This window comes from Spermophilus citellus (assembly GCF_964194105.1).
Source record: "Spermophilus citellus genome assembly, chromosome: 3".
In the NCBI taxonomy this organism is placed as follows: domain Eukaryota; kingdom Metazoa; phylum Chordata; class Mammalia; order Rodentia; family Sciuridae; genus Spermophilus; species Spermophilus citellus.
In genome coordinates, this window is record NC_138184.1 from 81,109,407 (window position 1) to 81,130,552 (window position 21,146).

Here is a 21,146-nt window from a genome sequence, read left to right on the forward strand (position 1 = left end):
AGTGAAATTTTGATTTTAATAAGCTGAGCATAATGAAGAATGTTGGATTGGAGCCCTTCCATCTGAAGCTATTCACAACAGACACAAAGACGAGTTAATTAGGAATATACTGAGCTGAGGGAGATGGGAAGACTGCTCTTTTGGGGAGCTGCGCTTATTTCCCCACCCCCAACCTCTTCCATGGCTGCAGGTGGGGCAGCGTCTGGATGGCAGCAGTGCTTGCCCATCTCACCCTGCTTTTTTGGGGCACCAGGGATTGAGCTCAGGGGCACTCGACCACTGAGCCACGTCTGCAACCCAATTTTGTATTTTATTTAGAGACAGGGTCTCACTGAGCTGCTTAGTGCCTAGCTGTTGCTGAGGCTGCCTTTGAACTCATGATCCTCCCATCTCAGCCTCCAGAGCAGCTGCTGGGATTACGGGCGTGTGCCACTGTGCCTGGCAACATGCTCTTTAATGATTTCAGTGTTATAGAATTTAGAAAGCAAATGTCCCTGGTCCCACCCAGAGCATGCTTGCATTCATTTTTCATTCATTCATCCAGCCAGTACTTTTTGGTGCCAATATGTGTCAGCACTGTGTTTATAAGTGTATTGACAACTATTTGGTATGTGGGCCTTTGGATTTTAAAAAAACGAGTAGGCTTAGATTATTTATTTTTAAGAATAGGGTCCTAGAATACATAGTTTTCTGCACTGTGCAGGTTGGTTCAGTCCAGAAACTCACTCCCTGGTTGCTTGGGGTAAAGTGAGAAAAAAGTACTTCCATTTAGTTTTAGGAAAAATTAAAAACATGAAACCCATCTAACTTCTAAATTAAGCAAAGGGACAAAACTCATTCCGGATAATTGATTATTCTGAAATATAGTCATTTTCCACATTAGGATTAATTAAACCTTTTTGAGAGTGAAAAAATTTGCTAAAGAAGAACAAATGAAGAAAAGAAAATGACATTGGGTGGAAACCATGTGGAAAGAAGTAGAGAAATAGAGGCGATAGCAGGAAGGAAAAATCTAGAAACCAGAGGTGGGAAGCCTGGGAAAGTGCTAGTGGGGCCGTGTTGAGAAAGTTCGAACGTTTTTATTGACAGTGCTTCTCACACTCTGCCAGTCACTTGGAGGGAAGTTGTTTTGTTATTGTCCATTTACAGTAGCAAAAAAATATATATTTTTATTTGCAAAGATAGTATAAAATTTCTTTTAAATAGCTTTTCTGAATATTAGTATTTAACAGTTACTTTTTCATTCATTCATTCATTTTCACCTTAAGTTCTTATAAAAACTGTATATGAATTTAAAAAATGAAATGTTATGAGTTGCAAATATACATGTCTCTTGGCTTCCAGATGCTCTGGTATATATTTCCAAAAAATAAGGATATTCTCTTACATAATCATGATTGTCAAAATGGGGAACATGGATAAAAGTAGTGTTTATCTATAGATTACAGTCGGATCTTGCTAGGTTGTCCTACTAACTTCCTGTTTGTGGCCCAGGGTCACACGGGGCATTTATCTCTGGTCTCCTGTAGCCTGGAGAGTTTCTCATGCTCTCCTGATCCTTCATGACCTAGACATTTTTGAAGAGTTCAGGCCATTTGTTGGGTAGAATGGCCCTCAGTTTGGGTTTGTCTGTTTCCTCTTATGAGATTCAGGTGGTGCCCTTTTGGCCGAACTGTCACAGAAGTCATGTGTCCTTGGTATAGTACCTCAGGAGCATACTGTGGACTTGATTGGTTTTTGGTGGGGTTAACTATGATTGCCTGAGTAAGGTGATTTTGTCAGGTTTCTCCACCATGAAGTGACTCATTATTCCTTTTTAATTAACATCTTAGGTAGATACTTGAGATCGTGGGAGTAACCTGTTTCATTTACTTTTTGCTTACTGATTGTACATTCATTGATAATTGCCAGAAAAGATTATCATTGCATTTGCCAAAGTCTGGTTTTGTATTTCCATCATTTTTTTTTTTAGCTTTACTGAACTATAAATGACAAGTAAAAATTATTTGTTCAGGCTGCACAATATATTTAGAATTGCATGTACATCGTGAAACGATCCATTACTGCACGTTGTTAACTTCTTTTTGTGTGTGGTGAAAATACTTAAGATCTGCTTGCTTAGCACATTTCACTATAGACACTGTAGACATTCACTGTGTTCACTGTAGACACCAGGCCATATGTTAGGTCAGAACTTACTTATTGTATGACAGAGGATTTGTATCCTTAGCCCAGTGTCTCCCTATGGCCTCCCTCCATCCCCTAGTAACCACCGTTTTAATCACTGTTTCCATGTGTCCAACTTTAGATTCCACATGTAGGTGAGGTTGTATGTGTCTTCCTCTGGCTGATTTCACTTAGTATAAAGCTCTCCCATCCATCCATGTTGTTGCGAATGGATTTCCTTCTTTTTTAAGCTGAATAATATTTCACTGTCTGTATAAACCACATTTTCCTGGTCAATTCATCCATTGATGGACCCTTAGATTGTTTCCAAATCTTGGTGATGGTGAAGAATGCTGCAGAGAACATGGGACTGCAGATATCTGTGATCATTTCTTTTGAATATAAACCTTAGTAGTGGGGTTGCTGGATCATAGGATAGCTTGTACTTTAATTTTTTGAGGAACCTCTATACTTTCTCTCATAATAGTATAACAATTTACAATACTACCAATAACATGTAAGGGTCCCTTTTCTCCTCATTTGCCAACACTTGTTAACTTTTGACTTTCTATTAATAACCTCCTAGTAGGTATGAAGTGATATCTTATTATTGTGATTTTAGTTTTCATTTTCCTGATGATGTTGAGGGCCTTTTCATATAACTTTTGGTCATTTGTATGCTTTTTTTGGAATAATGTCTTTTCAAGCTCTCTCTCGGTCTCTCTCTGTATTGCCTCATTCATTCACACACACACAAAAGTAATTCCTAGCTGGATGTAGTGGCACACGCCTGTAATCCCAGCAGCTCAGGAGGTTGAAGAAGGAGGATCTCGAGTTCAAAGCCAACCTCAGCAATGGTGAGGCGCTAAGCAACTCAATGAGTCCCTGCCTCCAAATGAAATTCAAAATAGGGCTGGGGATGTGGCTCAGTGGTTGAGAGCCCCTGAGTTCAATCCCCAGTACCCCCCACCCCCCAAGAAAAAGGTAGTTCCTATAGACCTTTCACTAGTTTTCTCTGAAGTTAACTTTTTACATAACCATGGTACATTTATCAAAATTGAATAAGTAACATTGATGCATTATTAACTGAGCTCTAGAATTTGTTTTGCTTTGTTTCTCTTTATGGTGCTGAGGATCAACCCAGGCCCTTGCTCATGTGGTAGACAAGCCCTCTACCTCAGAGCTACACCCCCAGCTCTAGAATTTACTTGGATCCACCAGTTTTCCCACATATATTTTTCTGTTCTGGGATTCAGTTCAGGATCCAAGTTGAGTTTACTGTTCTGATTCCTTAGTCTCCTCTGATCTGTGATACTTTCTTCCCCCCTGCCCACATTTTTTAATTGGTGCATTATAGTTTTACATAATGATGGGATTTGTTATAACATATTTGTAGATGCACACAATATAACAATATAATTTTGGCTAATATCACTCCCCAGCGCTTCCTCCCCAGTGTTACTTTATTTGTTGTTCTTTATTTTTTTATGAACTTGACAGTTCTTTTTTGTATTAGGGATAGAATGCAGGGGTGCTTTACCTCTGAGCTATATCCCCAGTCCCCCTCCCCACCCTTTTTGTTTTTAATCTTGAGACAGGGTCTTGCTAAGTTGCTGAGGCAAACCTCCAATTTTCAGTCCTCCTGCCTCAGCCTCCTGAGTTGCTGGGAAACAAGTGTGTACCACTGCACTCAGAGACCTGCATAATTTTGAAGAGTACTGATCAGACACTTTGTAGGATTTTCTCAAGTTGGGTTAGCCTTGGTTTTCTGGTGATTAGACTGGCTAAGAGATTTGGAAGAAGAATTACCACTGCGGTGTATTGTGGTTATAGACGACTGTCCTTCTCCTGACTTAGGGAGTAGATTCTATCAGCACAGCCTGCTTGGGATTAATCTCGGTCACTTGGCTTAGGTTCTCCCTGCCACATTTCTTACTGTTCAGTTAACTCTTGTACCTGTTCCCTGTTCTATTCCCAAGCCTTGAGTCATGTAGTCCACCATGCAGAAACAAGTTGTATCTCCTGGAATGCGTGGTGACTACATAAATTATTTAGAATCTTTTTAAAAGGAAGATTTGTCCCTTTCTGTACTTACTTACTTTTAATTGATTTATATAAGTTCAGAGCTGTGTATGTTGTTTTATGCTTGGTTTATAATTTAATACTATGCTGTTTATTTTGTTGCTAAAACTACTACAACTTTGGCCACTGGGGGACTTTTCAGTTGCCCCCGAGTCCTTTGACGTGCACAGATCCTTTTGTTTTTGAGCACTTCCTTACTTGCTGGCACTACAGGATGTTCCAGGCTCGTTTAAATTTTCCCCTCTCTAGCCCTGGAATTGGCCAGTTCTCTATGGAGCCCCCTCTTCCCTTTATTGGAAACTAGCGTCTAGAAACCGAACCTGGGTGCTGGTTGTGCTCCTGGCTACTGGTCATTGCTCCTTCTAGGCCTTCCCAGCAGACAGCTAGAAAATTTGTCAGTGTATCAACCCATGATACATCCACTTCTGTATTTGTTTCTGGTGCCATCTGTGCAGATAGTGCCAACCTTGAGTTCACCCGATGTTTCGGACAAACCCAGTGCCCCAGGGTACACTCTGGCCTCCCCCGGCTCGTGTGTCACTTTTTCCCCTAGAAGGGAGAAGCCTCAGATCTGTTATCTACAACTCAGTTACCAATTTACCCAACTATTATAAAAACAGTTTGAGAATTGCTAACCTGGACTGCTTCCTGTAGCCTGTGGGGAGCACGTTTTAAGATGCAGTGTAGAGAGGCCTTAGCATCTCCTCTGGAGAGAATCCTATAGTCGGACACAGGTCACTTTTACAAATTTTGGAGTGACAAGGCCTGGATAGAGATGCGGTGGTGCAGGCTAAATTTAAATTGTTGCAATTAAATTAAGAAAGACTTGAACTGGCCTGGTGTGGTACTGACCATTTGTTCTTTGGTGTTATTCCTTTGTGGAATATTTGGATACCTTTTGTGTTGCAGACATCTTTTAGGTGCTGCCTCACGGGGCTGGAAATCTGAGTTCACAGAGACCACACCCCATGTGCCCTGTTTTATTTGTTTCCCTGGATTTGTGCTTTTTTGCGTATCTTCTGCCGTTTCCTTGATCCATTGAAAAAGCCTCTTCACATATGTTCATTCTTAGCCAGTGCAGAGGCGCACGCTTGTGATCCCAGTGGCTCGGGCGGCTCAGGAGGGAGGATCACAAGTTCAAAGCCATCCTCAGCAACTTAGTGCAGTCCTAAGCAACTTAGGGAGACCGGATCTCAAAATAAAAAACAAAAAAGGGCGGGGGATGAGGCTCCGTGGTAAGGCCTCCCTGGGTTCAACCCCCAGTACCCCTGCCCCCAAAAATTCATTCTTCTGTGCATTAATTAAAGCAGGCTGGACTGGCCAGGCAGGTCCCAAATCCTGGGGACTTAAGTGGAGGTGAAGTCAATTGGGCTGGACAGGAGGGAGTCGGGGGAATGCAGGGGGCCATGGGCAAGGTTGGAAAAGAAAGCAGAGACCAGAGTGGGGGCCTGTGGGGACTTGTGAGTCGTGTTAGAGTTGAGACTTTCTTCTGGGGGAGATGGGAAGTCACTGAGGAGCTTCAAGTAGAGGAGTGCTAGAGAAAGATCCCACTGGAACTTAGGAATCTGGCTTGAGGGAGATGAAGGGGCGGGACAGGCTGCCGTGATGGAGAGGGCGTGCAGTTTGCACGGGGTGGAGGCTGCTAGTGGGTTTGGAGAGAAGTGTAGGGCCCGTGAGCCTTGGATTTGATGTGAAAGGAGGGAAGGTCTTTGCAGTCCTGACCCCAAAGCACCCAGGGAGGTCATTGCTGCTGTCACCCAGACCGGAGAGTTTCCATTTTACCCTTCCCTCCTGCTCTTGGCTTTTGGACATTTTCTGGTTCAGAGTTTGAGAGGGTAATCAGAGTCACTTCACATGGGAAGACATTTCATCCCAGTGACCATGGGGCCTCATGGTGGCTCCTTCTTCTCGACCTTGACTGTGTGCAAATTGGCAAAGCCTTAAGAGTCATAGACACGCAGAAGGCTTGGTGACCATGCTGTGTCAATGACTGTGAGGGGAGGATAGGTCAATTTTACATTATTTTCTAGGCCTCAGAAGCTCATTACCCTCTACCCTCCAAAGATGAATTAAAGCAGAGCAGAACAGCTTCTGTCCCCTGAGACTACTTCTTGATCTATAAGACACCTGGGCTGTCACAGAAACAGCTAAGAGACAAGCTCATCTGATTTGTGAATCAGTTTTACTTAAGTAAGCTAAAAGACTCCAACATCCTTATGCTTTTTCTTGGGCTACTTTGATTCATTGAAATAATTCCTATGCTGTTTGCATTAATCACTCCTCTTTAGAAAATTGTCATCACTTCATGTAGAAATGTTGATTTTGAATTTTAAGAAGGTAGTAAGGAGGGGGGAGGGAAGCTGCTGTGAGTGGGTCTAGATGTTCTGTAATGCGGATGAGAAAGTTCTAGCAATCTGCTGTACCGCAGTGTATGTTATATAGTTCACAGTACTGTACTGTATATTTAAAAATTTGCTCACAGGATAGATCTTACGTTACATCTTTTTTTAAACTACAACTTAAACAATAAAAAAAAAATAAACTACAACTTAAAGAAGTATTGAATAACAAAGCAAGTTAATGCTTTAGTTTACATTTATTATATATGTAAGATTTTTGTTTGAAAGGAATTAAGATTTTTAAACTTTAGAATAATTTTTAAATTCTCTGCTAGTTCTTCCATTTAATACTTAATTAAATTTATTGATGACTGATTTTTTTTTTAATTTTCTGGGGCGCAAACCCAGAGCTTTGTGAATGCTAGGCATGTGCTCTACTGTTGAGCTCATCCCTAGTCCCTTAATATTTCATTTTGAATTATGCCGTATCTTTCTTTCTTTTTTTCCACACCCCCATCCAGTATTGGGAATTGAGCCCAGGGGTCTTCTATCATTAAGCTGCATCCCCAGCTCTTTTTATTTTTTATTTTGAGACAAGGTTTTACCCAGTTGCTCAGGCTGGCCTTGAACTTGTATCCTCTTGTCTCAGTCTCCCATCGAGTTGCTGGGATTATAGGTGTGTGCCACTGTGCCGGGCTATATTGTATCTTTCTAAAGATTATTTCTTATGTAAGTAATCATTTGAGTGCAAAAAGTCTGTGGTATCTTTTCAGAGGCTGTTATTCACATTCTTTCCTTTTTTTTTTTTTTTTTTTTGGTACTTGGGGATTGAACTCAGGGGCACTCAACCACTGAGCCACATCCCCAGCCCTATTTTGTTTTTTTTATTTAGAGACAGGGTCACTATGTAAACTAAACAAAACATTTTCTCCTTGGATGAGGAGCTTCAAGTAGAGGAGTGCTAGAGAAAGATCCCACTGGAATTTACGACTCTGGCTTGAGGGAGATGAAGGGGCAGGACAGGCGCAGGCAGCCAGGGAGAAGCGGCAGCGCTGTGGTGGAGAGGGCGTGCGGTTTGCATGGGGTGGAGGCAATCTTTGGATATCTGTTCTACAATCTTTCCTAGATTAAAATTTTCTAACGACTGCTTCATCCGTTAATAGAGGCTAAATATTAGTGGCTCGCATAACTCAGAAGCTTATTTCTCTTCTGATCTGACAGACAATTTGGGAAGGGGGTATAGGGTGGCCTGTTCCCCGAGTCATCAGAGAAGCCAGGCACGTTCTGTCTGGTGGCTTTGTTGTCCTCTAGAATGTTTCCTTTCCACGTGGGTGCAGGGAGCACAAGGAGGCAGGGGGCCGAGACTGCCTGTTACGTCGGAGTCAGCAGACTTTCAGTGAAGGGTCAGAGTAGAGGATTGGGCTTTGCAGCCACGTGTGCTGTTCCCCTCTTGTTCTTTTTCCTTGGTTTGTTTAAAACCTTTTGAATGTAAAAGCTCTACTTATCTTGAAGCCCTTACAAAATCTAGGCCCTGTGCTAGATGTGTGTCCCATGCCAGTGTTTTGCCAACTGCTCTTCTAAGGGCTTGGCCTAGAAGTTGTGCTTTTTTTTCATCTGTAAAATAGGATCAAGAAAAGTTGTCTATTCAAAAGGTTGCTGTGAAAATTAAAAAGATGATATTCAAATCGTGGCTGGTACAAAGTGAGCATGTTTCACTTATTTAATTTGTATTTAATCCCACCTATGAAAGAGAATTACATATTTTTAAAACTATTTTTTAACATGGTTTATGGCTTTTTAAACATACAATTGCTACAGCTGCTTAGCCTAGCACTGTATTTAAATCAGTGCTTTAGTCTTCAAGATATTTTTATTTTATTTTTTTGATAGGTGATCCTCTTGCCTCACTGGAAGTTGACTCAGGGGTGCTCTACCAGTGACCAGACCTTCTTTAATTTTTAATTTGAGAAAGAATTTTACTAAATCACCCAGGTTGGCCTTGAACTTGTGATCCTCCAGCCACAGTAGATTGGATTGTGGGTGTGTGCTACCGTGCCCAGCTTGAGTCTTTTTTTATAACTTCTATTTTTTTGAATTCTTTCTTTTGATTTGATCATGATTTTTTAAAGAAGGTATTATATTTCAAGTGTTTGCATGCTTATAAATGTCTGAATAGGTTTTATATCTAAAGGGTAATTCAGCAGGGTATAAAATTCTTGGGTGATCTTTTCCACAGGATTTTAAAAATTATGTGTTTGTATGAAATCTAAAGCCAGTTTGATTATTCCCCCCAATGTTTTCTGCCTGGAGACTCATGATCCTTTCTGTTTCTTTGATGTTTGGGAAATTGCTATATAGCTTCTCCTACTTTATAGGCTCTTAAAATGCAGATTCAGATGTTTTTAAATTTTTATTTTAATCTGAGGGGTGTTTTCTTGCAATTTATTTTAGAAGCTTTCTTCTTGTTCTTTTCAGGAATTGTGTTGTGCATATTGAATCTCTTATGTGCCTTTCTTTTTTCATTTGAAACATAATTTTGTAGTACATTTTCTCTGCGTTATCTGCAGTGCCCCCTTCTGAATTTTTAGTTACTTTTGCTGCCTTTAATTGGATTTCAGTCTCTAAATAATTTTTGTCTTTCTTTTTCCATGTCTCCTCTGGTGCTGTCCCAGCTCAGCTTTCCTCTCCTCTGTGGTTTTATAATCTCCTAGTTGAGCTCATTTTAAAGAAAGTTTATGGCATAGAGTCTATGAGGCTAATGTGAGCATTGACTTTTTCCTCTTCTCTCCTTCATTTCTTTTGTGATTTGCTTCTCTGTCTGCCTTTTACTTATTGTTCCTTTCTCATTTTGATTTTTTGTTTATTTTCCTGAAGTGCTAGGGACTGAGCCCAGAGCCTCACACATGGTAGAGCGCTCTACCACTGAGCCACAACCCTAGCCCTTTTTAAATTTTATTTTGAGACAGGGGCTTGCAAAGTTGTCCAGGCTGGCCTTGAACTTGTGAACCTCTTGCTTCCACTTTCTGAATAGCTGGGGATACAGGCGTGTGCCGCTACACTTGGCTCCTTTTTCATCCTGTTCTCTGTTCCCTGCAGTGGGCGTGTGTGCAGTCTTATTGTAAGGGTCCAGCGGAGCGTCGGAGAAAGAGACCACACAAGAGACTGGCTCCATGCAATTGGCAAAAGGGGATTTATTGGGGATCCATTCCAGCGCGCTGGGGCTCCGTGCTCACTCAAGAGGGGAGAGCAGCCCAGAGCCCAGAGCAGAGGTCAAGCAGAGCTTAAGTACACTTTTTGGAGAGGGCGGTGGGCTTTGCATACATCAGAACAAATCATCATGAGGCGCGGGAAAATTGAACAACAACTCTGAGACATGATTAGTCCATTCATTGGCGGAAACAGTTTGGGCAGGGGTGATTGGTCACTTCTAAACGGGGTACACATTTAAACTGATTGGTTCTGGGGCCTATATGCTTACGTGCCATGCTACCTGGAGCCCTTAGCTATTAAACAACCAGGGAATCAATGGAGATATTTACTGGGCAGCTCTCGCATTGTCCTAACAACTTTACAGAGATTACAGTTTCCGGGGATAGCAGAGGAATTGTAACAATAGACTTTTACCTTTTAGCCCAGGCCTTGTAATCTAGAAGCTTTACAATGCCCTAGTCTTTTACACTTTAACTCAGACTTTTGCAGCTTAGAATCAGCTTAGAAATTTTACCTTTACATTATCCTGGCCCTTTCCAATGCCCACTCATTATTAAGTGGGTTCTTTGGAGAGGTTCTTTGGTGGCTGAGGAGGTCAACAGCTTTGACTTGGATTTGTTGTCTCAAATGCTTTGTCACCTTTGTCCTGGGAGCACATCCATCTGCTGGTGTTCAGGAGGTTATTGTGACTCCTTACGAAGTACACTGATCCCTCAGTATCTGATGGCAAAGAGCTCCAGGGCCCGCATGGATACCAGGATCCACGGAGACTCCCCATCCGTTCTATAAATGGCGTAGTATTTGCATAGAACCTGCACACCTCCTCCCCTGTACTTTGAATCATCTCTAGATTACTGTGATCCATGGAACAGTATAAATGCTCTCTGTTAAATAACTCTTCCACTCACTGTATGGTTCAGAGAATAACAGGAGGAAAGTCTGTGCATGTTTTGGATAGTTTGATCCATGGTTGGTTGAATCTGGAGATGTGGCACCTGTGGATATGGAGGGCAGCTGTGTAGTTTATCAGAGGGCTAATATGCTCCCCGCTTCCGGTCAGCCTCAGCCAGGAGGGTGGCCTGACACCAAGAAAAGCCCCTCAGGACTGTAAATTGGTGAAACCAATCTGGAAAGCAGTATGGAGATTCCTTGGAAAACTGGGAATGGAACCACCATTTGACCCAGTTATCCCAATCCTTGGTCTATACCCAAAGGACTTAAAAACAGCATACTTCAGGGATACAGCCATATCCATGTTTATAGCAGCACAACTCACAATAGCTAAACTGTGGATCCAACCTAGATGCCCTTCAGTAGATGAATGGATAAAGAAAATATGGTGTATATACCCAATGGAGTATCATTCAGCAATAAAAGAGAATAAAAGCATGGCATTTGCAGGTAAATGGATGGAGTTGGAGAATATAATGAAGTAAGCCAATCCCAAAAAACCAAATGCTGAATGTCTTCTTTGATACAAGGATGCTGATTCATAATGGGGCTGGGGGACAGATGAGAGGAATGGAGGAATTTAGATAGGGGATAGGGGAAAGGGGAGGGAGGGGAAGGGGGGGAATGGGGGTAGGGAAGACAGTGGAAGGAGACGGACATCATTACCATGAAAACATGGATGAAAACATGGATGGTGCGACTCTACCTAGTGTTCAACAGAGACATGGAAAATTGTGCTCTGTTTGTGTACTACAGGTTGAATTGCATTCTGCTGTCATGTATAACTAATTAGAATAAATAAAAAGAAGAAAAGAAGAAAAGCCCCTCAGAACATGGGCGTGTCTGCTGTATGGAACTGGCTCTCTTCAGGGCGCCCCCACTCTCTAGCCACCTGTGTCCCCAGGTCTTCTCGCCTCCGTGGTACTGCCTTCCACCTCTGTGACACTGACGCACAGGGGTTTCCCTTTCCTGCTGAGGTCTGAGTGCGGATGCTCCTTGTTGGTCCAGGTTCCATGGTGCTGAAGCAGGGGTGCCTTGTAGCTCACCGCCTGGAGTGGTGGCGGTCCCCTCCTCCACCTGTATGAGCTTCCCACGGTTGATCATTTGTTCTTTTGTGGGTTTTGAGTAGAAGAGAAAAAAGGTACTTCCCTGATGGATCTAGATTTCTTTTGTGTTTTACATTTTTATTTTGAAAAAATTTAAAAGTATACAGTATCATAACCCATAATTGTCCTTTTACTTTGTCACATTTCTTTAAAGGTTTTTTTTCCCTCTTCTAAAAACATCCAGTGTGATGGGTCCAGGTGGGATTCCCTTTGACCCCAAACCCTGCTCCCTCACTCAATTCAACCCCCAAAACCCTAAAGCAGTCAACAGCATCAGGGGCTCATTTTACATTTAAGGTACAAATGTCTTCGCACAGTGTCTCCGAGGCCTGTTTGGAATGGCCTCCCAGCCGGCAGCCTGCCATAGTGTTGTCCTGCAGCTGTGGGACTTGTTTTGATGCAGAGATTGTGCCCTGTGTTGGCTCCTCTTCTCTGTTGCCTGTTACTCCACCATGTGGACAGAGGCTTTCCTTTGTTCTGTTTGACTTTCTTAAGAGTAGCCTGTCGAAGGCCACCCTTGTACAACCCTTAGGTGCCAGGTTTTCTCAAAGAGAAATAGATGTTCAGGATTGCAAGATATATGTCTTTTCATTTTTACTAAACACTAACTAGTTAGTACTGCTTCCATGAACTAATTGTACATCAAGCGATGGCACCAGTTTACCCCCTGGCAGGGGATGGCGTTCCCAACAGTGTATGATGCGGCCACGCTGTGTGCTCTCCGCACTTTCCCAAGCAATCTTAAAATGAAGGCAGCATTATATAATGACGCCCCTTTGATGGGTAGATTTTCAGAATTGGTTGTTTTTAGGTGAATATAGGAATAGAAAAGGGAGCTAAGCCATCTAACCAGGAGTCCTACTGAATATAGCTCACTCCACATGGAGACACGATGACATTCCTCCTGGGTTTGTTGTTTGTTTGTTTGTTTGGCCTCCTTCCACCCCCAGGGCATCATTTCAGCCAAAATGAAGTTTCAGAGTTCTGGTGTCTTTGTGGGAGAGGGGAGTGGTGGGAGAGGGGAGATGGGGTAAAGTGCACGGTCATTTCTCTCCTCAGAGTGGAGCCATCTTCTGTTCTGTGTGCCCTTTGTACTTGGAGTGGGTTTATTTCTGGAGCTCCTTTCTTGGCTGTTTACCTGAAAATCATTAGATGGGGTGCATATGAACTCTGAGATGATTACTACTGGGGTGGCCCAGGAAGTGGGAATCCTCTCGAAGCCTGAGATAGGCGTGTTAGGCTCAGGGCCTAGTAAGTGGTCCGTGTGTGACCCTGTGTGCTTTCAAATTGTGGGGTTCAAATGGACTTTGATCGGGGTGGTGTGTTTATATTGAGGAGGTGAGCTCCCTAATATCACAGTCAGAAAGAACACCCACGTTCTCGACCATCTAACCTGTCGGCTCTCTTTGGTGAATACCTTTTTTGCTCCTTCATTTCTATAAAAAAAGTCACAGTTCTCATCCGCACCTTTTGAACTTTCAGAAAAGCAAGAGGAAAGGACACGAATACACCAACATTAAATATTCCCTAACGGACCAGACAAGTGGAGACCAGAGTCCCCTGCCACCTTGTACCCCAACGCCACCCTGTGCAGAGTAAGTAGCGATGAAGGAACCTCTTTCTGCCTGGACAATATGGTGTTCCATAAAGGCTTGAAAGCATCCGTGACAAACCTAGAGCACAGGCCCTGCATGGCCGCCCCATGGCTGGCGGTGCTGTGGATTGTGGCAGTGCCGTCCCAACTCCATCTTTTGCCCCAACTGAAGGCGGCCACCATGCTCTGTATGGGATTCTGAGCTTATCAAGTGGTGACTCTCCAAGAAGAATTCAGGTTTCGGTTTGCAGTGGCGGGGACTGTTGAGGGAGGCAGCGTCCCTTGTTGATGTGCCAAGACTCTTTCTGAATAAGAGGAAGTGAGTTGGCGTTGGTATGCGCGCTCACCTTGATATGCTGGTTTCCTGCCGGTCAGTGGGTGTTCACACCAGGGCTCAGCACGCTGCAGCCCGCAGACCACATCTAAAGCAAAAAGAAAGCTCCTGAGAGTAAGTGACAGAGGCGGTGGCCTGCAGAGCCTGCCACACCTGCCTCTTGGCTCTTTCCAGAAAACGTTTGCTGACCCCTGTTTAACCCTAACACAGCAGGAACGTGCTAAACTGGTCATATTCTAAAGTCACTTTCTGGTTTAGCATTCACTTCTTATTTTCCCGTAATGATCTTGTCTCTTTACTTTGATGTGGGTTTTAAAGCCTGCGGACTGTGACGTGGCCTCTGGCTGTCTTAGGTGGAGATGGAGGTTCGTGTTCACACTTGCTTGCAGTGGAGCTTCCTCAAACTGCCCCTTCCCGTCCCCTGCAAGGACTGGGAACGTTGGCATTCTCGGTTGCTGCCTGCAGTAGTTTGCAGTGCTGCCGTGAAGCCAGACGACCTTCCTCTCCTGTGGGGGACAGAATGGGCTCCAGCCACTCCCTTCTTTCTATGGCAGGCCAGCGACTGCGGGACTGGTTATCTCCTCATTCCTGATCCCTCCACCCACCCAGGGCATCCCAGGCCCGAAGCCCCTCTAGGCCAACCCCCCCCCCCCCAGCTGCTGGGTCCCTGTCTGCTTGGGTCCCACTCTGATCCCCTCTCCTTGCTGAGAGAGAAACCTGAGCTCCTGCATGCTGGCCCCCCTTGGCCCTACACTAGCCCATCCTCCTCAGGGTCCCCGAGCCGAGGCTAAGAGGAGCTCGTCCCTGTCGGCTGCCGCCTCGTTCCCGTCTTGGAGCTTTTCCCTGTTCTGATGCCTCTGTTGGAAGTGACAGTGGCTGCTTGCTGCATGAACCTGTCCTACCTCCTTCACGGTTTGCCCCAAATGCCTTATATCCTATAGGGCTCCATGCTGTGCCACTAGGAGACTCCCCACTTCCTCCTCACCCCAGGGAGCACAGGGACCAGTGGCTCCTGTTGTCCTTGTAGCTGTGTGGTGTTATTGCTGTGTGTTTGTGTCTTTTGTCCCTTCCAAGAATGTCTGCTCTGGTGGCAAGAAGGCGTCTGCAGCATAACGGGTGGTTCCACAGGAAGTGGTGTGTGCTGCGCAGGTGCCACGGACGCTCACACTGCGTGGCCTGCGTGGTTGTGAGTGTCCCCCTTTTCCTTTTCTCTGCAGAATGAGAGAAGACAATGCCAGAGTCTATGAGAACGTGGGCCTGATGCAGCAGCAGAAGAGCTTCAGATGAGAAGAGCCACGGGAACTGCAGCCCAGAGTAGGTACTGGGCGCCCACGGGCTCTGGGCGCATTGCTTCTATAATTATGGCGTTTTTAAGCAGGCAAGGAATCGTGACTATTTCAGCAGAGTACACTGTAATTGGGCTTTACACACCAGCCTCCTTGCTCCTCACCCTGCATTTCCTTCTCTAAGCTGGATTGAGTTTATAGTTCATTAAGCAGCAAAATCAAATACAGAATCAGTTGTGCAAGGGCTGAGGCTGCACTCAACACCAGGAGAGCAGCTGACAGCAGTAGCAAGGGAGGGTGGAGGGGTCACTGTCCCTGCGGCATTTATTAGAGCTGCTGGAAACCAGGAGGTGCTGGGCACAATCTGGTGATACCTGGACAGCCGTGGGAAGAGAGGAGTCAGGGTTTTGAGTTTTCATCCGTGATGGCCTCTGACTGGCCGTGAGATATGGGGACCCTCTTGACCTCTGATGGGATCAGTTCTGCTGCTGGGAACCCATCTCCTAATGCATCTCCTCCCTGCCAATCACCTTTCTAAACTGGAACCCAAGTATGTGGTTTATTTTTGTTGCTTGGTACTAGGGATTGAACCTAGGATTGTTCTACCACTGAGCTACACTAGCCCTTTTTATTTTTTATTTGGAGACAGGATCTTGCACAGTTGCCCAGGCTGGCCTCAAACCTGTGATCCTCCTGCTTCAGCCTCCTGAGTTGCTGGGATCATAGGTGTGTGCCACCACACCTAGCTGTATGTTTTAATAATAACTAGAAACTAGTAGTATATTTCATGTTGAAATTCCCATCTCAGTGGGTAAGGTATCTAAATGTTTAGATCTGCCTTTTAGTAGTTTGGGACTAGGGGTACAGCTCGGTGCTTCCAACTCCCATACTGGGATGGGACTGGTTAACGGCCAGCAGAGCTGAGAACTCTCAGGTATCCTGACTCCCACCTGGCGCTGGGCCCTGAGCTGCCCAGGTGCTGACGGACTGTGCCCTGCACCTCCTGGATGGCTAACCAACTCTAATGAATGCTGCAGGAACAGGGACCCCCTGCCCTGCCCCGGCCCCTGACCCTAACTAATTCTGTGAAGAAAGGATAGGTAAGGAGCGGCCGGGAGGCTGGTTGTAAAACCCAACTGCCGAAACCTTCACAGCACCTTTGCCTGACACGGGCAAAGCCTGGCTCCAGCCCCAGCCCCGAAAACCAGACAAAACAGAACTTAGTGCTTTGCTAAGCTTTTAAACATATTCTCTTTAAATTTTCTACTTTATTTCTTCCCCAGACGTGGACTTTCGCCTTCTCTCTAAAGTTCAAGAACAGACGCAAGGAAGTTTATGTGAAGAATGGATTTGGATCTGGAAAGCTGGCGTCGTGGCTGACTGCCTTTTGATCAGCCACATTTGCAGCCATTTAAAGACCACTGTATTCTAACTCAGCAGTTCATTTCCTCAGATAAGAAGAAGTCGTCTCTACAATGTAGACAATGTGATATTTTATAGAATTTTGTTTTAAATCAAGAAAGCAGTTAAATTGTGCTCTATATTTTAGAGATCATGGGGCTTCAAGTTCAAGTTATGGGCAGTTTTTTTTTTTTTTTTTTTAAATAGCCTGATTTTTTTTTCTCTTTGTGGGGGATGATGGGACACTTGGAAAAAGAAATGGCTTGGGAAAATTAGCAGCACCCTTGAGAAGTGGGAACCGTTTCCTTTTCCCTCACTGCTGTCTTAGTCTGTTTTGTGTTGCCCGACAGGACGCCTCAGACCAGGCGATTTTTAATGGACAACAATTTGTGTCTCCGGTTCTGGAGGCTGGGAGGCCAGGGTGGGGCGGCATCTGCTGAGGGCCTCAGTGCTGCATCAGGGGATTTGGTGGAAGGCGTCACATGCTGAGGGACAGCCAGAGAGGGCCGAGCCTGGTTTTAAAATGAGTCCACTCCCGTGATGACCTTAATCCATTTGTGGCGGCAAAGCCCTGTGACCTGATGGCCCCTTTAAGGCCCACCTCTCAACACGGCTGCGTTGGAGATTGAGTTTCTAATACAGGAACTTTGGGGACATTCACTCATAGCACTTATCCCTAGTGGATAATTCACCTGGGGGCTTCCTCTTTTTTAGCTAAATGGTCTCCCAGCCAGTGACCGAAACTGTCAGAGGTTGACTGTCTTCACATCGCCGTTAAAAATCATGGGAAAAAAAATCATGGAAATGTATGAACTAGGGTAAGGTGTGTTTTCTCAGCTGATGGCCGTTCCTGTTCAGTGTTGACAGGCGTTTGTGATGGGAAAACAGTTGCCATATTTCCTTTACTTCTGAGTGACTGTCTTGTGTTTTAAACAGGCTTCTGGGCTGACTGGGCTTTGGTTGTCAGGTGTCGCTCACCTGCCCCCTTCCTTAATCTGAGCTGGGTCCATCAGAGCTGTCCCTCTGCTGCTCTTGCAGGTGGTCCCCCGTGTGTTGGCAGATCGATGAGACACTGGGACGGCTGGGCTTGGCTCTGCTGGAGTCTTCAGGGTCTGTCCTCCACGGGGCCTCAGCAGGGTAGTGAGGCCTGTCACCTTACTGCTCAGAGCTCCCACCTGCTCAAGGGCAAACTGGCCAGGCCTCAGGCTCAGACCACAATTGCCACAGCCACCCTTCCATGCCCTTCCTTGATTAAAGAAGTCACAGGCCCAGCCAGGGTGTGAGGGGTATGAAGTGGAGGTGCAGTGCCTTGGGGGCCACAGTCTAACATCTGGCACAGCCAGTGCCATGGCAACCAGCTGCCAGTGACCTTGGGAAGCTGCTTCTGCTGTGATAGTGGGAGAAGCTGCAGGTCAGGCTGAGAGAGGAGCAGGGCCTTCAGGAAGCTCTGAACATGTCTTCAGCCCTGAGCACACGTTCCCAACCTCCCCCAAGGGACAATGGTCTCGCAAGCACAGAGGTGTTTGGGGGACAGAGCATTTGAAACCGAATCCCCTGTCCTCGTAGACCATGGCCAATGTGATGCTTTCTAAGTGCTGCTGGCTTTCTGTCCTGCCCTTGTGGAGGAGGAGCAGCCCAGCCGCTGCCAGGTGAGCCAGCCTGGCAGGCAGCATTGAGACTTGCTGATGTCCTACCTTAAGTGCCTTCTCCAGGGACGTCCCCCTTGCCTCAAGTGTTAAACTGTCATTCAGTGAGAGTGTCTGAAGACAGCGTTGCAGGTTGACTCTTGTCACGTGTGAGAGCAACTGTGCTGGGAAATCACGGTCTCTCCCCAGAGTCCTCCTGCTGTGCTCTGAGTGGCAGGGCTGTCCTGGTGGTCGCTCTTTGCGGAGCCCTTTCACTCCCCGAGGTGGTTGGGGAGCGCAATGGCCGCCATTTTCACAGATGAAATGAACACTGATGCTCCCCCACCCCGTATTCCTGGGAAGCAGAATTGCTCAGAGCGAGGTGTGGCCTGAGTCACCCCCGGGCGGATGCAACGAGCAGGGTCTTCCTGTCCAGCCTGCACAGGGAGCTCCCGGCCCAGCGTTTACACCCTCTTCTCTTTACGGCATTGTCAAGTTGAATCATTTGGATTTTTGTGGTGGTGTTTTGACTGTGCGCTTTGGGGACAGAGTCTTGCACCAGCATGCAAGGGTGTGACAGGACGGGGACATCTGCTGAGTTCACATCTCGGCTGGTAGCTCTAGATGGGTTGTTTTTGCACTCAGAATGGAAGCACCTGATCTCGGCCAGCTTTGTTCCAACACGCTGATTTCATCCAACTATTATTAAATGAACTGATGCCAACAGAAGATCTGTGGGAAGGCTGCTGATGTCTGTCTTGTGTTTGGTAAAAGGTGGTTGCATGTTCTCAGGGCAGGTCGCTGTGCATATGGTGGAACCAGACAGAGGGCTAGGAAGATGGGGGTGGCTTGAGGTGTGAGGTTAAGAAGGTGGAAATGCAAGTTCAAGAGGTGGTTCACGAGGAAGTCACAGGCCCCGGGCCAGCTCGGTCAGTAACCGGTGAATCAGGCTCCCTGGCTAGGCGAGATGGGCACAGGTCCCCATCCACTTCTGCACTGTTGCTAGGCATTAAATGCACACAACAGACCATAGCTGGCTGAGTATTTTAAAATTATAAGCATAGGATTTTATATTTGGGGTGAAGAAATTATCTGGCACATGGTATTGGGTTTTTTTAAAAAAGCCAAATTTCAGAGTCTTTATAGCTTTCTTTCTTAAAAAAATAAAAAGGTGTCTCATGTTCAGTGTGTGGCTCTCCTGACACCTAAGGTTACCTCTCCCACTGAAATCAGTGACTTTTTAAACGTGGCAGAATGGGGTGAGAAACTGTAGGTAGACTTTCTTGGTGTCTATACCTAGTTGCTTTGGAACAGCCAAGAAAATTGTCAAGATTGTTTTAGGGGTTATTTTACTGGGGATTTTAAGAAATAACAATGGGCTGGGGTTGTGGCTCAGTGGCAGAACACTCGCCTGGCACGTGTGAGGCATGGGGTTTGATCCTTAACACCACATACCAATAAATAAATAAAATTAGAAAAAGAAATTTAAAAAGAAGTAACATAAAACCCTGGGTCACTTCCAGTTGAGGGACGTGGGAAGGTGTGCGGTTGGTTGCGAAGTGCTGCGTCGTAGGTTAGTGATCCAGAGGGAGGCTATGTTGGTGGTGGGAATAAATTTTTACCTAGAAGCACATGCCCCCTTGGTTTGAAGATGCCTTTCCTAGGATATGTATTAGCTTGTGATTCTGTTGAAGTCTTCTTCCTTCTTCCTCTTGAAAAATGAGTTCCAAACATAGTTTATTGTATCTTCTGTGACTAAAATGTTCACTCCTCCTTCGCCACGGGCAGTTCACACAAGGCAAGGACGTTAAGCAGGTGGCTGTAGTGAGCTGGTAACTATGCTGTATGTCAAACTAATTTTTACAAGTTTCCATCCTAAACCTCAAATCATGTAATTAATAATTTGCCTGTTTATTTATGACCTAATTGTGATTCTTTTATTAATAAAAGCTAATTGAAAAGGACCCTTTATTAAGCCGATGACTAGACCTACATTTAATTTTCCTGCATTGTATGAAGAGTATTGCACCAGAGTATTAAAGATATGTAATATTTTATTGATAAATTTATCCTTTAAAAGGAATACGTTTTAGGATGTCATCATTTTGATGTGAATCATGTAAATGTTGATAATATGCTGTTTATTATACATTTAGTGTTTCAAGAGATCCACTTAATTGCCTTTTTGCCCACGTATATTATGTAGTCTATTTGCAATTGTTTTTTAGAAAATGACATTAAAAGAGTAGTCTATGTAGAGAAATAGTAGTGAATGTTAATTGTCTCCCCACCTGTATTTATGGGTGTTAGTTCAACTGCTTTGCTAGTTGCAAAGCCGTATTACAGAGTAAAGTGTATTTGTAAACTGTATGGAACTAAAAATTAGGAATAAAACCATTTTTCTTATATCATGGTATTTGTCATTTACTTCATCAGAAATGTCCAGGGAACAATTGGGATGGTGGGTCTCTTAGCCCCTCTCACTGGCACCACGTTCACGTCCAGCTGCTCTGAGCTAGAAGGTGCCCTGGGATATGGGGTGGGGAGGGAAGGAATGGGTCCTCAAGGTTTCACTGAGTGCCAACTGTAGAAAGAGCTCTAGGAGACAAAGTAAAGCTAAGGTGTGTCCGACACACAGAGGGATTAGGAAACGCACAGGGCTGGGTGTGGACGCTTTGGGTGGAGTGCAGGTAAGGGGCGCTCAGGGAGGCTTGTCGGAGGAGTGAAGTCCAATGTGGGACAGTGGCACTTTCCTTTAGAGCAGGTTTAGGCCACATTCAAACCAGGCTGTTGTCTTCTGGCAACAGTGTACAAAGCATGAGCAGAAAGAAATTGTAAAACAAAACAGTGATTAGTTCTGTGATTTGCATTATTTATACTGTAAGACACCGTGGCCTCCTCTCCATCTCAACTGAGTTATTTCATGGAGGTCATCGGATCCAGCCAGCTTAGTTGTTTTACTTTATTCAGGAAACGACCCGAGGCACCGCACATGTGCCAGACACTGGGTTGAGCACAGCCCAAAGCCACCGGGTTCAGTGGCTGCCTACCC

The 21,146-nt window shown here is 45.0% G+C and overlaps 1 protein-coding gene across 2 annotated transcripts in view; it reads left to right on the forward strand.

The window, feature by feature from the left end:
- The window catches only part of PTPN11 (protein tyrosine phosphatase non-receptor type 11), an 88,079-nt gene extending 67,577 nt beyond the window's left edge, over positions 1-20,502 (forward strand). For both annotated transcript variants that reach the window (XM_081287996.1, XM_081287997.1), the window contains exons 14-16: positions 13,337-13,449; positions 15,000-15,096; positions 16,352-20,502. In XM_081287996.1, coding sequence (XP_081144122.1) covers positions 13,337-13,449; positions 15,000-15,069 — 183 coding nt within the window. In that variant the 3' untranslated portion in view covers positions 15,070-15,096; positions 16,352-20,502. The remainder of the gene's footprint in view (positions 1-13,336; positions 13,450-14,999; positions 15,097-16,351) is intronic.
- The last annotated feature ends 644 nt before the right edge of the window (positions 20,503-21,146 follow it).